The 15,170-nt window shown below is 45.2% G+C and overlaps 1 protein-coding gene across 1 annotated transcript in view; it reads right to left on the bottom strand.

The window, feature by feature from the left end:
• PTH1R (parathyroid hormone 1 receptor) overlaps nucleotides 1–15,170 on the bottom strand; it is a 114,192-nt gene that overhangs the window by 61,223 nt on the left and 37,799 nt on the right. The window contains exon 2 of the mRNA XM_021387552.1: nucleotides 692–797. Coding sequence (XP_021243227.1) covers nucleotides 692–797 — 106 coding nt within the window. The remainder of the gene's footprint in view (nucleotides 1–691; nucleotides 798–15,170) is intronic.

Below are 15,170 nucleotides of genomic sequence, written 5' to 3'. Positions count from 1 at the left end.
GCCAGTAGGAAGAGAGATCTCTAAGATGCAAGGGTGAAAGTGAGAGGCAATCTAGCTTGCCCCCTTCTCACATACAGTAGCAGAAGGGACAGGATGCCCACCCAAAACTCACTGGGTGGTTGCAAGATGCCTCAATATATGCAGCCCTCATGCCAGTAATTAACACATGTGAGACTGATGAAAGAAGTCAGTGAAGGATGATTATTTTGCTGCCCACATGAGAGTTCCCTTCCTTCTTCCTCCAGTCCTACATCTGTTAGCAATTTCACAGCTCCAAATAGAAAGGAAGTAGATGAGAGGGATTTACTCACGCTCAGGGCCATTGGAGGAGAGTAGGGACAGTACGCTAGAAGGAAACAGAAGGAATGTGGGAAAGCTGTTTTGCTTCCCATAACACTTGTGTCCTGCTGCAAAAGATCATAAGGTGTACTGATGGTGCATGTGATCTCCCATGCATTGCTTGGGCTTTGGGTATGGCGATAAGGGCTGTAAAACCCTGAGTGTGATTCTTGCACCCTCCAATCCCTTGAGCTTTTCAATGCATCATGCTATAACCTAACTGAAAAAACAGACTCTGGGGTCCTCTTCAGCTGCCTCACTCAAATGCTCCAAGCTCTGCATTACAGGGTTGAAGGGAAGGGTTGCAATTGAGTCCCAGCCATGTAGTCTGGGTTGCTGTGGGAACACTCACCATGCACCTTGGGCACCTTGGCTTTCAGGTGTCGCTCGCACTTTGCCTTGGCTTTTAGCAGTAGGAAGATCTGCTCCTCTTTGGTGATGACATCATCAGCATCCACCTGCAGCAATTGGAAGAAATGAGGTTAAACCTCAGCATGGAAGAGCAGCAGGACACAAACTTCCTAGATAATGCAGGTGTGATCTGAATGCAATATCTCTATTGCATAAGCAGTTTCCTCCACCAGCCTTGCTCTTCCCATCTCATTTCAGCAATTGGTGTCCCAGGCAACACCTTCTGCAAGATGCCACGTGGAAACATCTGTGTGCATGGCAAAGGAAGTGCACGTTCCAATTGCTCACATCTAAAACATGTATGTACACAGGAAGGGAGCGATTTCTTGGATGGCATACCTCAGCTAGGAGGGATGAGGCTACTACCCAAGGGGAAAAAAACATCTCTGTAAACAATATTGGCACAGCATTTTTTAAACACCGGTCCTTTTGGGACACAGGAGCATAGTTAAATATAAGACTCAGAGAATGGCAAAGCAATACTGTGCTTCCTGACACCAACCTCTTGGAAAACACTGACAAGGGTTAAATATTCAAAGGCTTCTTTAAGAATCCTTTAAGAATCACAGCTTGGCACCATGAATGCAGTGCAATTTCCAACTTATCATTCAGGCCTTCAGCCATGAGGGATCAGGTTTTATCAACATCCTTAGGGAAGTCTATGAGCTGACAGCATCTGCCCCTAAAGACTGAGGAACATCATCCTCCAGAGGTCAAGAGACAATAATGGGGAGAAGATACATGAGGAATTCTTTCCCCAGAATCTACTTGCTGATACAAGATGTACAAGGCCCTCCAAGGCACTTGCTGGTCATAAAAACCCATCTTTCATCATAAAGATGGCACATTCCTGTTAGGCACTTCTGAAAGTGTAGAGTAGGCTGGATCTACAGGTGCTTTGGTTGTTATAGCATACAGTTTTGACCTAATGCAATACAGCTGCTTTCACTGGGAAAAAATTCTTTACTCAGAGAGTGTTGGGGCATTGGCACTGCTGCCCAGAGTGGTTGTGGATGCCCCATCCCTGAAGGTGCTCAAGGCCACGTTGGATGGGGCCCTGGGAAGCCTGATCCTGTGAGTGGCAACCAACGCATGGCTGGGGGTTGGAACTGGGTGATCTTTGAGGTCCCTTCCAACCCAAGTCATTCTATGCAGACCTTACCCTCTATTCTAAGATCTGCAGACTCTAAGGAAAGTTGTGGATGGTCTCCATCCGCTAGCATGCCTCCCTGTTTGACACATGCAAGATCTGGCAATACTTGTGAGATCTTTCAGGTTTGGGTCATCCTCGCTTCTCTGCCACTTACAGCTAAAGAGTCTCTGGGACGTTGGGGCTGAGATCCACAAAATCACCCTAAAAGCTAATTTAAAGAATGAAAGATCCACATACAGTGCCTCTGAATGGAAGCTGGTGGCTGAGGTACTAGACTGAAAGAAGAAAGTAATGTAGTAAGTTGGATGAAATCACTGCTTCCCTCACTGCCTCCATTTCCCTAACATTAGTCTGTCTTGGATAGACTATAAAACAATAGGAGCAGCAGTTACGTTTCTCTGAATTTACACAAAACTTAGCAGCCACTTGTAAGAGTGCAATGTAATCTAGGACTGCTGTACTGTTTTATAGAAATAAACAGTTTGTTTTTTAAAAACATTTAAACTTATACTGACTGCTGGTGAGATTGGCACTGCTGTGAATCTGTAATACTAAAACTCATGGCAGCACTCCACATCCTGATGGATTGAGCAGGTCTAAACATCAATGCAAAGTACAAGCAGGCAAAGGGAAACAGAAGAATGTGAAGAAGTGAACAGCAGATGAGATGGAAACCTGTAGACAGGTTGTAGAGTCTGCCTATGGAGGCGACTGCTAGCCTCAACCTCTCTGAAGCAGGCAGCCATGACATTTCATTGTATTTCCCTCAAACTACAATCTTCAGAATTAAGGTGCCTTCGCCTATTTTAACATGATTCTCTTTGGAAAGCAAGATAACCTAGCTGGAGGCCAATCTGTTTTCAAGACTTATCATAAGTAACATAATAATGGTTAATGAAGTCCTCCTTGGAAGTAAACACAGATTCTAGTTCACATGTGTCTCTATAGAGGGGAACAGTGGATGTTTGAGCAGCTGATGTAGTAATAGACATGCAGATGGGTATCTACATCTGATAATAGGATTCTGAGTAAAACAGAAGTTAGTTTTTCATGTCCTTGGGAAAAAAATCCACACTAAAATCCCTCTTCAAAACCATGTTAATGCAAAAGAAAACCGCCTCTTTCCAGATGCTTGGCCAGTCCACATGTAAGGCAACATCTAGCATTTCAACTCTTTCATTGGAAACATAAAACCTTTGGGTTAAATCCTGCTGTCATTTATAGCTGCGCAAATCCTGAATGATTCCGCCAAAGCCAGAGGAGTTAGTCTGGATTTATAGTGGCTGAATGGAGCAGATTGTGACCTCAGGCATTTCCAAATAATTCATCCCTTCTGTGCTTCACCCTGAGACTCCTTCTGCCATGCTTTGTGAGAGGGCAGCTCCTGCCAGCAGGATCTATGGTCTCCAGGCCAGGCACAGAAAATAAATTTTATTTCCCAGAAGCAGAGCTGAAGCACCAAGCCCTGTGCCCAGAGAAGGGCAGAATAGCTAGGACAGGGCTCGGAGCTGAATCTGGGTTTTCAGCTTACCTGATCCCTGGTTATCAGTCTTATAATTCCAATACCCGTCATACTAATCAAAAGAAAATCTCCCCATTTCCTCCCCAAACTGATATGAGTACAGAGAGAAATGTTTAAGCCTTTGTTATTTCTGGTATGTATAGAGTTGCAATCAGACATTCAACTCGGGAGTCTGATCAAGTCTCTCTACTGGACTTCCATAAACTCTATCTTAACAGAGAGGAATATCGCTCACTTCACAGTCACGCTTTATTCACATCATCTAAGTGCAACATAGATACACCCAAGAAATTAGGCGTATTTCAATCAGGCTTAGCAAAGCTTCCTCTTTGACAAACAACCTCAATACCTGATCCAAATACACCATGGAATGGCGTTGTTGAATTCATTAATGCATGCGTATGTCAACTTATTTTAATCTGAGTATTCCGGGGCAGCAAAATAAGTGGCTCCACTTTCTGATGCAGGAAGGTCTTGAGTCATTGGCCACCAGAAACCAGAAGGGGACAGCTGTAAGAGCTGCCTATGTCTCTAAAGACCCCAGGCTGGCAGCTCCTGGGGGTGCTCTGCCAGGGCAGAAAGTCAACTCAGTAAGGCTATTTTTACATTCCTATGAATTCTCTACTATTTCAAGGCAAGAAAAAAATCATACCCTGCTGAGTATTTAAGAAAATGCATGTACCTTTAGGACGTGGTCCAATGTGGTATGCTCAGCACGATCTATTCTGTGCACCTGCTCTTCAGGACCAGGGAAAAGTAGATTAAGGGAAGGTACCAGAAGTATTTCAAGCAAGCTCTTGAAAGAGCTACGACCCACATAGATTTACATATTCAACACTTCTCTCATTTTTCACTGAGAACCTCTACCACCTGCCTGGATCTTACCTATTTACAGCTCAATACCTTTTAATCTCTAATTCACCAGACACTCATTAGTCAGTAGAAAGGTATAATTATTATACCCCGCAAATAAATTTGCCTTGTTAGCCAAGATGGAACATCTATAACAGCATTTACCCATCCAAGGTGAGTGGGTGTTTGTTCACCCAGAGTTCCTTAATAATCACTGGAAATTCAGCTTCAGACATCAGCTGAGATTCATTCCATTGTCAAGCCACCAGCCAAACCAAGTCAGATCAGCTGTGCTTTTTAACAATTATAAAGAGATGTGAGTCAGGTAAACAGGTCTTTCTTTTTTAGAGGCTCACACAAAGAGAGAATATCCTCTCCCAGAGTTTTCCCAGGTGTGTTGGTGGTTTCCTTTCCTGGTGGATGAACATGAAGTCATAAGTTATGCAATTATCCTTTTTTATCTACATCTAATAGTTAATTCTCTCTATGTAAGGGTCCCTTAGCTTCCTTCTATGCACTAGACTGTGGTTGCAAAGATTACTTTTTTCAAAAAGGAATCTCAAAGCTTTCAAAGTCTCTGTCATAATAGGAGAGAATACCTTAAAACCAAACGATCATCAATAAAACAAAGCCTTCTTGATAAAACTTTTATTTACAAGAAGCTTCCCTGTGAGGTGAGTTTCCTAATTTCTTCTATTGCTATTCCCTTAATGAGAAGTATGGATCCAGTTCAAGAGCTGGGGGTGCGGGTGCTTTGGCAACTCTGGACCCCTATAGTGGCAGCTTCAAATCTTTGAGCCCCATCTTCAATGCAGGCTATGCAACAGAAGCAGCCACAAATATTTTATTTTTTCTGAAATACCTGAAAATTTAAGAAGATAGAGGAACCTTTACCCATGTTTCCTAGGAACAGAACTGAAATGGTGCCTCCTCAGGGAGTCCATCTCTGATCATCACTGTCATGTAATGGTAAAACTCAAGCACTTGAAAAAAAGCCCAGACAAGGTCAATGGTTGGATCCATGCTAAAGAGAAGTGTAGAAAGAAGGGCTCTTGGGTACCTGGCTGACCTATTCAGCTCTCCAACTCCTTCTTTCATGACAAGGTGCTCATCTCAGACTTGCATCTCTTCTCTCATGGGGCACTGCATCCTGCTCGCAGGCACTATCCAAGCCTTGGTTCATCACGGAGAGGACCCCAAAGATCTGTCCCTGATTTAAAATTCTGAATGATGAAACAATATGTCCTCCTGCCCATGGGGTTAGGCTGAGTTGCCTGGGGCTGGCTACAGTCCCTGAGATGTATGAACAGTCGAGTTCCAGGGAACAGCTTTGATTTTGCTCCTGGAGCAGCTGGCACAAAACTTGATTGCCCTGAAGAGTGAGAGGTCTTTGGGCAGCTGGAACCTGCAGTAGCTGGCCACTTGAGCAGAGCTGACAAGATCTGCAAAAGGTAGGAGCTTGGTTTTCACTGGCTTGAGCTGTGAGGGCAAGAGAAGCATTTCAGGGAAGTCACAGATAGCTACATCCATCTATCTAGCAGGATGAGGTCAGCGTGCCCCTGCAGACAATAATCACCGAAGAAGATCTGACAGCAATTCCTTTTCCGTGAGCCCTTCCTAACATGCTTCAGAATGAATTCCTGTATTGAGCTTATTTGGCATCAAATTTATACAAGCTCAAAGATATAACAGGCCTGGAAGCTCACAAGTAGGTGCAGAGGGACAGCTTTGCCCTGCTCTCCTGCTGTTACTGGATGCAGCTGGGAATGATGGGGTCTCTTCCCTCAACTCCCCAGTTTTGCAATCAGAACACATCTGCACCTCTTTCCCCAAGGTTCTCTCCTCTCAGCTTCCCAGCACTGTTTTTTTGTTTTGTTTTTTTTTTTTTTTTTTTAAAAAAAAAAGGTTCCTTGTGGGGAAAAGATTTAGGAATGTTTTCCCTTTGTTCAGAGAATACAGAAATGCAAGAGACAGGTCAAGCTGGGAAGGGTGAAATGACAATGCTATCTGGAGCCTGTTAAATAGCTTTTTATTATTATTATTATTATTATTTTTTCCTCTCTCCCCATGCCCCTAGAGGAGGCCATAGGGTAATTATGATAATGTTTTCTTGTATTTCCATTTCATTGGCTCATCTCCCAGCCACTAAAGTAAACCCCAAATCTCAACGGGGAGGTCATATTCATCCTTGTTTATGGGACTCATTTTCAGAAATAACACTATCCTTTTTGTGAAACTTCCCTGGCAGCAGCTCAAAAAGTAGCTAAAGGCAAACAGATTCCTTGGTCAGGGTTGAGAGCATCGCAGCCGCTGGACAGGCCCAGTGCAAGGGGCTGCTGGTGATCACTGTCTTGGAGGGCAGGAGGCCGGGTAACTGGCAGCATGGAGAAGGGAGAGGGGCATGAGAAAGAAGGGGTCTGTTGTGACAGGACAAGGGGGAACGGTTTCAAACTGGAAGAGGGGAGATTTAGATTGGATGTAAGGAAGAATATTTTTATAAGGTTGGTGAGGCACTGGAACAGGTTGCCTGGAGAGGTGATGGATGCCCCACACCTGGATGCACCCAAGGTCAGGCTGGACGGGGCTCTGAGCACCTGATGGAGCTGTGGGTGTCCCTGTTCATTGCAGGGAGTTGGACCAGATGGCCTTTAAGGGTCCCTTCCAAAACAAACAATTCTATGAAAGGGTAAATGCGAAAACGAAAGCCCCCTCTTCTAAATTTTGCAAGAATCAATATATCTGCTAGGATAAGGAGGTTAATCCAACCATGTCTAACCTAGGACCAGACCAGTGTTTGCCACAGGTGAGCATAACTCTGCTGGGATGAGAGCACTATGTTGGTTGGGGGCCAGCCTGGGGGTGCTGAGACCAGGCAATGCAGACACATGACAAATCTAAGGCATGTGCCAGAGCAGCAATTCAGCTGCCTTTGACAGAAGCCTATATAGCCTTCAGCATTTAGTGAGGCAAACTGGATCAGTACAGAGGTTGTAATAACATTGAATTGCTCAGAAGAAGGGAAATTTGGCAGCATGTAGTTGGTCAGGAGCACAAAGTATTGCATAAGGTTGATCAGTAGTGGGGTGGCAATGTGAGTTGGGGAAAGAATTGAGGTTCTGACATCTGTTCTTATCTTGTTTTCCTTTTTTTTTTTTCCTTTTTTTTTTTTTTCCTTTTTTTTTCCTTTTTTTCCTTTTTTTTTTCTTTTAATGAATGGGTTTGAGTGAGAAGGGAGGGATTCTCTGTTATTTTGTTATCACATTTAGATATCTCGTTTGTTTTCTCTTTTTATCCTATGCTTCTGCAGATGAATATTTGTACAAATTAGCATCTCCTGACCACTGGGCCCTGCTGATTTACTGGTGAACCCTGTCAAGTAAGGAAGAACCAAGAATTTGTACACATTCTCTTGGACAAAATGTACCTTGTGCAATCACTGTTAGTGGATCTGCCAGTCCTATAGCAAAGTGTGATCTGCCAGGCTGCAGATGAACTGGTGCTTAACTTAAGCTCCATATCTGGATGTGATTCATACACTGTAATTCAAATTTAAGTGGTAGTGTACAGCATCTCCCTTGTGGAGAGACAGAGCAAAGTAAATACAGATAAATGGTGCTTATTCTATTCCAATTTGGGCAACGCTTTGTTGTTGTTTTTTTTTTCCCACTGCACAAACATTTTAATTCCCTTTCCTCACTTACTGCTTCCTCTGTGCATCTTCTCTGGCTGCCTGAGGTTATCATTACTTGGTATAAAAATTATACAGAGGCAACTGAAAATGCATTGGGAGCAAGCTGTTGCAAACAGGTTCTGCCTCGGGGAAGACTGGGAAACGGGATTTGTTCTGCCTTGAAGGACTTAGTTCACCTGGATACACATTATTTCCAACTTTTAAAAGAAAAATGTGGTTTCCAACTTATTTCCTGTCAGGTTAATGCTGGAAAGATTTAAAAATAAATAAAGCTGGAGTGCCAGTTGGTCCAGACAGAGATGCATTAGCCACAGCAGTGGCACAATCCATTGCCAGCAGTTAATGGCAGAAGCTATGGGAGTAGAGGCTGTGATTAGCTCAGGACACCAGGTTGTTGAGGAAGATGGTGGGAAGAAGGTCAGTTCACAGCAGAAAATCCTATTTCTTGATTTTGGAGCAGGTTGCCCACAGAGATGAGATGGATGCACCATCCCTGGAGACACTCAAGGTCAGTCTGGATGGGGCTCTGAGCACCTGGTGGAGCTGTGGGTGTCCCTGTTAACTGCAGAGGAGTTGGAGGGAGTAGATCATCTTTAAGGGTCCCTTCCAACTCAAGTGATACTCTGACTCAGGTCCAGCCATGAAAAGAAGACCAGGTGGGTGCTGAGCTGAGCCCTCTGCACGGTTGTTCTGCCATGTATATGTGTGTCCCTCATTCCATTCCATCTACAGAGCAAAGAAATCAGTTGTAGGAGATGGCTTAGTGCTTTTAAAGGCTGAGATAATGAAGATTAATCTGCGATAATCAAATCAAGAGGGCCTGAAGGCAGAAGAGTGAAAGGACACCCAAGAGGGACTCAGCTTAGAAGGAGACTGGGGAGAGGTAGTTTATGTGAGGGAGTAGAAGAGCTGATGGATCCTGCTGAAGTGGGATGCTGTCCAGGAGCTGGGGAAGCACGTAGAGGTTAGCACATGAGATGCTCTGCCTGTTTTTCCCAGCCTCCCAGAGGGTAAATGAAGTTGGTGGTTTTGCCTTAATCCCTTGACCACATCGCCCAAACCACTGCCTGCTCCAGAACAGCAGTAGGTCTCTGCTCCTGCTAGCTGGGCTTGGGGACCCTGTGCTGCATCTATGGAAAGCTGAATAGCCTCCTGCTGTGCTCAGACATGTCTCAGCCCTTCCCAAGACTGCCCTCACCAGGCTGGCTCCAATCTGCTCTTCATCCTACTCCTAGAGCCTGATCTTCCATGATTAGGAGGTCCCTACAAGCTTTTGAGAACTTTGCTTTCCTGTTTCTCAGTGTCTTGATGCCCTTCCAGGAGAAGAAGGATGTGCTCCTTCCCTCAGTCATAAACCCACCCTCTTTGACTTTGTGTAGAATCATAAAATGGCTTAGGTTGGAAGAGACCTTAAAGATCATCTAATTCCAATCTCTGACATATATTCTAATGTAGTCCAGGTCTCAGCATGGATTTCCCATGACCGCTATAATAAAAATGATGGCAGTGAATGGGAAAGAAGAAGAGAGGGCATGGGAAGACGTACAGAATTGGGAATGTCTCATCCTAGGTACAAATGGCATTTAAGGATCTGCAATGTCTAACACAGGCATGGCAAAGTGAAGACACTGCAACTTCTTGAGCTTTGTCCAGAAAAGGATATCCTGTGGGAATCCACTGTCTATATCATACCATGTCCACACCATACATCACTAGTGCTGATGAATGTATTTGCGCGTGCTGTGTGGGTGCATGCAATTTGTCATTGCTAGGAGGGATGGAGGACACATCTGGTCCTGCAACGCATATGTCTGTTGTTCCTTGGAGAACAGTTCAGGCTGAGTTGATCTCACTGATGCTCTTCCACCCCCATTTGCTCTCACTTTGCCTTGGGGAAGCTTCATTCTTCCAGCATCACAGGCAGACGGAGAAGAAAATCTGCTTGGATAAAGCACTACTTGCAGGCTCATCATAACTCATGCTTAAGGGAATTAACTGGTTTGAACACAGATGGAACACAGATGTCCACTGTATTTGATGATAATGGCAAAAGATTTTTGGGGGATGAGATGATACCATGACAGCAGTGGAACGGACCTTTTATCATCCTTGTCACTTCCAAACTCTTGAAGACATTTACCTGTATGGATTTCCTTCCCTACCTATCCTGTCATGTAAATGCCTGTCTTACTAAGTGATTTCATGTTTTGCAGTCAGCACATACAATTTATCAAGGGGAACTGACATTTATGGTATGCTTCTAGGATGTGGAGTTTTAGGAGAACATCTCCATCGCTAAAATTATTGCTTTCCTGCTTTGCATTCCTGGAGCAAATGAGGTGGAACCCAAGAGGCTGAGCTGTGAAAAAGTTCCTTCTAAGCACGGATGAAATTCATGACAACTGCTTAGCCATGTTGCCGAGCAAAGATGGTCTTCCTGGAAATGAGAAGATGTTGCTGATGTAGAAAGGTCAGCAGTGATCAGTACTAGTTTGAGTTATTTTCTTGAGTCATAATGAACACACATCATGCTCCACACATTGTGCAGCACGATTATTGTAGTCACTAATGGTTAATATCAACCTAAAGCTAATGTCTAACATGTTCAGATTAATTATGCCCTAAAACCATTAGGTCTCAACTCTGACTACAGCAGATCCAAAGAAAGCATCTGATGGGTGTCCGAGCTTGAGACCTCAACCCACCGACTGTCCTCTCTCAGAGACAGTGACCATAAGGCTTAAACTCAACCTAGAAAGGCTGGTGCATGCAATCCAAGGATGCAGAATTGTTTCTTGGTGTCCATCTGGCAAATGTGAAGCTCAATGTGACTCTTGGGTCACGTTGGCTGTTTTTAATGGAACCTCTGTCTGTGCCCAACTGGCTGAACCAGGAGGTTCTGAAACAGCTTAATAAAAGTCTATTGCAGTTATGGGACAGATGAAGTCACTGTGCATAGAGCAATAGAAGGGATGAACCTTTTCAGGTTCTTCATGAGAAAGTCCTTCTTTTGCTTTTCTCCCCTGATTCTTCATGCACTAATTTTAAGGCCTTCTAGGAATATCTCTGCGTGGATGAGTGCTGGGGTTCTATCTCTTACTCAAGTCCTCAGAGGCATCCTCAGACACAATGGATTGTTGTAGCTGGGCCAAGGATGCAAACAGAGCTGTCTTAACACACTTCAACACATATTCCCTTCTTATCCTCTCGCCATGGAAATTAATCGTAAGAAGAGCAGGAGAATCATCTGTATTAAATCATGAGATTGGATCTCTAGAATAAATGCTTTTTTTTTTTCCTTTTATTTCTCATATCACTTGCAAAGGAGCTGGAGTTAGAAAGAATAATATGTCCTGTGGGTGTGTACCTGGGCAGAGGATTCCTACAGCCTTTCTTAGCTCTCCAACCTGCTCAGAAACTGGATTATCTGCATCTCACAGCTAACTGCTGTTGCTGGTCTGAAACCAGGTCAATACCATTAATGATGAGAATGAAGGACTCTCAGTACAGTGTCTAGCTGAAAGCCATTTAGGAGCAATTAAAAGAGTGGTCTAGGAGTAAACACCTGTTTTTTTAAGAAGTAATAATAGCAGGTATGCTACTGTCACTGCGATCTTTAATGGTAGTTGATGATCAAAATTAGACAAAATGCAGCTTCACATATAAGGAAATATCACATATTTTATATGGTGGTCCAACCACATGCACACAAATACTTTTGATTTTCTTTCAAACCAAACCAAACCCAACTTTTCCTACACTGCTTGTGAAATAATCACTAAGAAGTCATCTCTGACACCATCTAATATGAAAGGTGCTGAAAGGCCCAACTGGAGATGCTTTTTTTTTGTGTGTGTGCCATCATTTTTGGCGCATGCAACCAGAGTCGCCTTTGGACCATTGGGCCATACAGGGCAGAGCTGAAGTACATCTAGGAGGGCTCTGGGCAAAAGAGGCAGAGTGATGGGAAGAGCAACGCCAGGCTCTAAGATCCACATTCTTCATTCACCAAGGAGAACAATGGCCTCAACAGGGTGTTGACAATGATCTGTCTGTAGTAGTCTGGTGCTGAATTCAGAGCATGATCAGGCACCTAAATATCTTTGCATATATGGGGTACATAAGTACCTACGTGCATCTCTGTCCCCTGAACTGAATGCCTTTGAAAAGCGAGCATGAGATTCTGCCCTTCTGCCTCAGTTTCTCACAGGCACAGCAAACATCCCCTTTCCTTGTCTTATCTGTTTTGGCCACCTCTTTGTGTTCATTGATGTCTCAATGGGAGAGGGAGAGGCAGATTTCAGAGCAGACCCCTTCAATGAGCACCAATGATTTGGAGAAGCGTTCAGCTTTCTCCCTTCCATAGGTGTCTCCTTGCAGTGGTAACAAGGAAACCGCTCCTGGAGCCCATGCTGCTGTTCTGTGCCTTCACATTGGCAAATCATCTGCTTTTTCACTTGAAGACTTGACTGAATTTCCAATGCAGCTGTTCCAGGCCATGAAGTGATTGATTTCTCTCCTCACACACACACTCCTCCTATTTTATATTTGGCTTGTTCTTTTATTTTTCTCTTTCCAAAACGTCATTTTTTCATCTTGCAGCATGCTGCTGAGCCCTGATCAGTGATAAAGTACAAGATCACACAATGGCCCTATGCAGCCAATTAATTTTGTGAGGGAGGCAAAGTCTTGGCATGTTACCCCTACTGCAACTTGGAGACCTGGGACACCAAATCCTCCAGGTCAGGCCAGCCTGCTCCTTTCCAGAACCCTGTGTGCATTCTGCTCTCAGTGCCAGACATCCAGATGTGTCCAGCCTCTAATCCCAGCAATTTCCCAGCCAGATTTAGCAAAGACACAGCGCTGAGCCATGATCCAGCCCTCTGCTCTTCTCTTCCATCTGGGGAAGGAGTCACTGGAACCTGAACTCATTCTTCCTATCTTTGATGTCAAAGAAGAGGTTTGGTGGATGCTCCTGAGACGTTTCTGCTACAAAAGGTCATCCCACATCCCTCAGCCTGCTGCCCCAGTGCTGGGCTTTGGGATTCACTCCTGCCAGGTCACGTCCGCTGGGGTGATGCTACCACGCATGGACCGCAGGGAGATGAATATTTGTGCCCTCTGCGTGCTGTGCCAAGGCTGTGGGCCAGGCAGGTATGGGCTGAATGCCATCTCACCCTCCACACTACATGTGCCAGCAGCCACAGCCAAAAGCAGAGAAACCTCAGCTCGCAGCACAGCAGCAGTGTCTGTTTGCTGCGAGGGGCACCTCACGTACCCCATTGCATGGGACATGCTGAGCAGCACGGCCAGTAGCTGAGGTCGGGTACGAGTGACAGATGCCACTGTTAGGGCACAGCAAAGACAGAAGCTAGCATGGATTTAGATAGGAAAGTAGTCCCTTGGCAGGTGTAGCTGTTGTGGTGGGGGTCAGGGTACTGTGACAACGTTGTATCTACAAATGGACCTCAGTGGGCTTCATGTCACCTGAGTTTAGAGATCAGTTCAGAGAAATAAGAACAGAAATCACCTCCTGAAGCAGACATCTCCCAAAGAAGGCCTGTTTGTCTGTGCAGGCTGTTGGCTGCTCAGCTCTGGGTATCTCTGTGACCACAGGAAGGATATCGGTTACAGAGAGTGCCCAGGGCTGGAGGTGTTTTTCCAGCCAAGTGGCAGAGACTCAATGCTTTGCAAGGGTGTTACGGGTGAATCATATCATCCTGCACTGTTCTCTGCTCACTGTTCTCTCTGTTCTTATGCTGTGATGCATGGAACGATGTACATTCATGCTGTTAAACTCTTGTACCCTCCAAAAGAGGGTGTCTGCATCCAAACTGTTGCTTGGAAATGATCTCTGATGCATGATGACTCTGAGCTGGGGAGAGGGCTCTTTGGCCTGAGCAAAAAGCACAAGGGACCACACTGCCCTTTTAATGGTAGAGATAGCTGTGAGCCCAGAGCCAGGAACTTTTCCAGTTTATATATAAACTTGTATTGGTAATCATGGAATCATCAAGATTGGAAAAGAGCACTAAGATCATCTTGTCCAACCATCAACGCATCCCCACCATGCCCACTAAACCATGTCCCTTAGTGTCACATACACACTTATCTTGAACACCTCCAGGGATGGTGAATCCATCACTTCCCTAGAAATCATAGAATCATAGAATGGTTGGAAGGGACCTTTAAGATCATTTAGTTCCAACTCCCCTGCTATAGGCAGGAGCACCTAGCACTAGACCAGGATGCTCAAAGCCCTATCCAGCCTGGTCTTGAACACCTCATGGAGACTGAGAGTCACTGCTGTTGCTGGGCTGATACCAGAACTCACAGGTCCAAAATCTGGAAGCTGTGAAGGAAAGAGCCTGCACTAGGCTGCTTTGGTCTCTGCTGAAAATATCTCTGTTGCATGGAGACCTGCTCTTCGCTTTGAGTCCCTGCAGAAAGATGTATGCTCAGAGCAGCATCCAAATCTGCAGGTATCCATGTAAACGGTAATAGTGAAATCAGTGTTTTAGATTCAAGTATAGCAACTAAATGGCTTTCAGGAGAGTGGCACACGCTACAGACTCCTGGCACGAAAGGGTACGTGAGTTACTATGAGTTGCTCAGTGTGTTTGGGGTGTCCATCCCTCCCCGACTGACTACACCCAGTCCTATTGCTTCAATGCTACTAGGTTCCGACCTTGGTTGCACGTAGACAAATGCAAACAAACCTCTGGAGCACGAAAGGGAGGTGGATAAGGGGGAGGTGGCAAGGCTTGAGGAGTAGCTGAATGTCTGGCCTGCCCAGCCCCAGGGCCAAAAGCCAGAGTCCTGCCCTGGTCTGGTGGGTGATGTGCAACGTGACCTGGTGGCATCTCCAGGGTGGCTGCAGCACACTGCACGTAGTCTCTGCAGCTCTGGAGTGCGCGACACCACTAATAGCTCTGGAGGAGCTGGAGTGCCAGCATTCCTCAGCCGGTGCCAGGAAAGCCACGCCGAGTACACAAGGAGTTGGCTCCCTTCTGCAATCACATTAAAGGCACTCTCAGGTCTTTCCAACTCTTGCTGCAGTGATGCATTATCCGTCTCATTGTTCACAGGAGGCTTTGCAGACAGGTTAGGACACAGGAGGACACTCTTGCCAGGGTCACCTGGCAAGAGCAAGGCTGTGCTCTTGGGGGGGGTCAGCAACTGAACCATCACAGAGCACCAGC

This window comes from Numida meleagris, chromosome 2, assembly GCF_002078875.1.
Source record: "Numida meleagris isolate 19003 breed g44 Domestic line chromosome 2, NumMel1.0, whole genome shotgun sequence".
In the NCBI taxonomy this organism is placed as follows: Eukaryota; Metazoa; Chordata; class Aves; order Galliformes; family Numididae; genus Numida; species Numida meleagris.
This window is presented reverse-complemented; position numbering and strand designations above follow the sequence as displayed.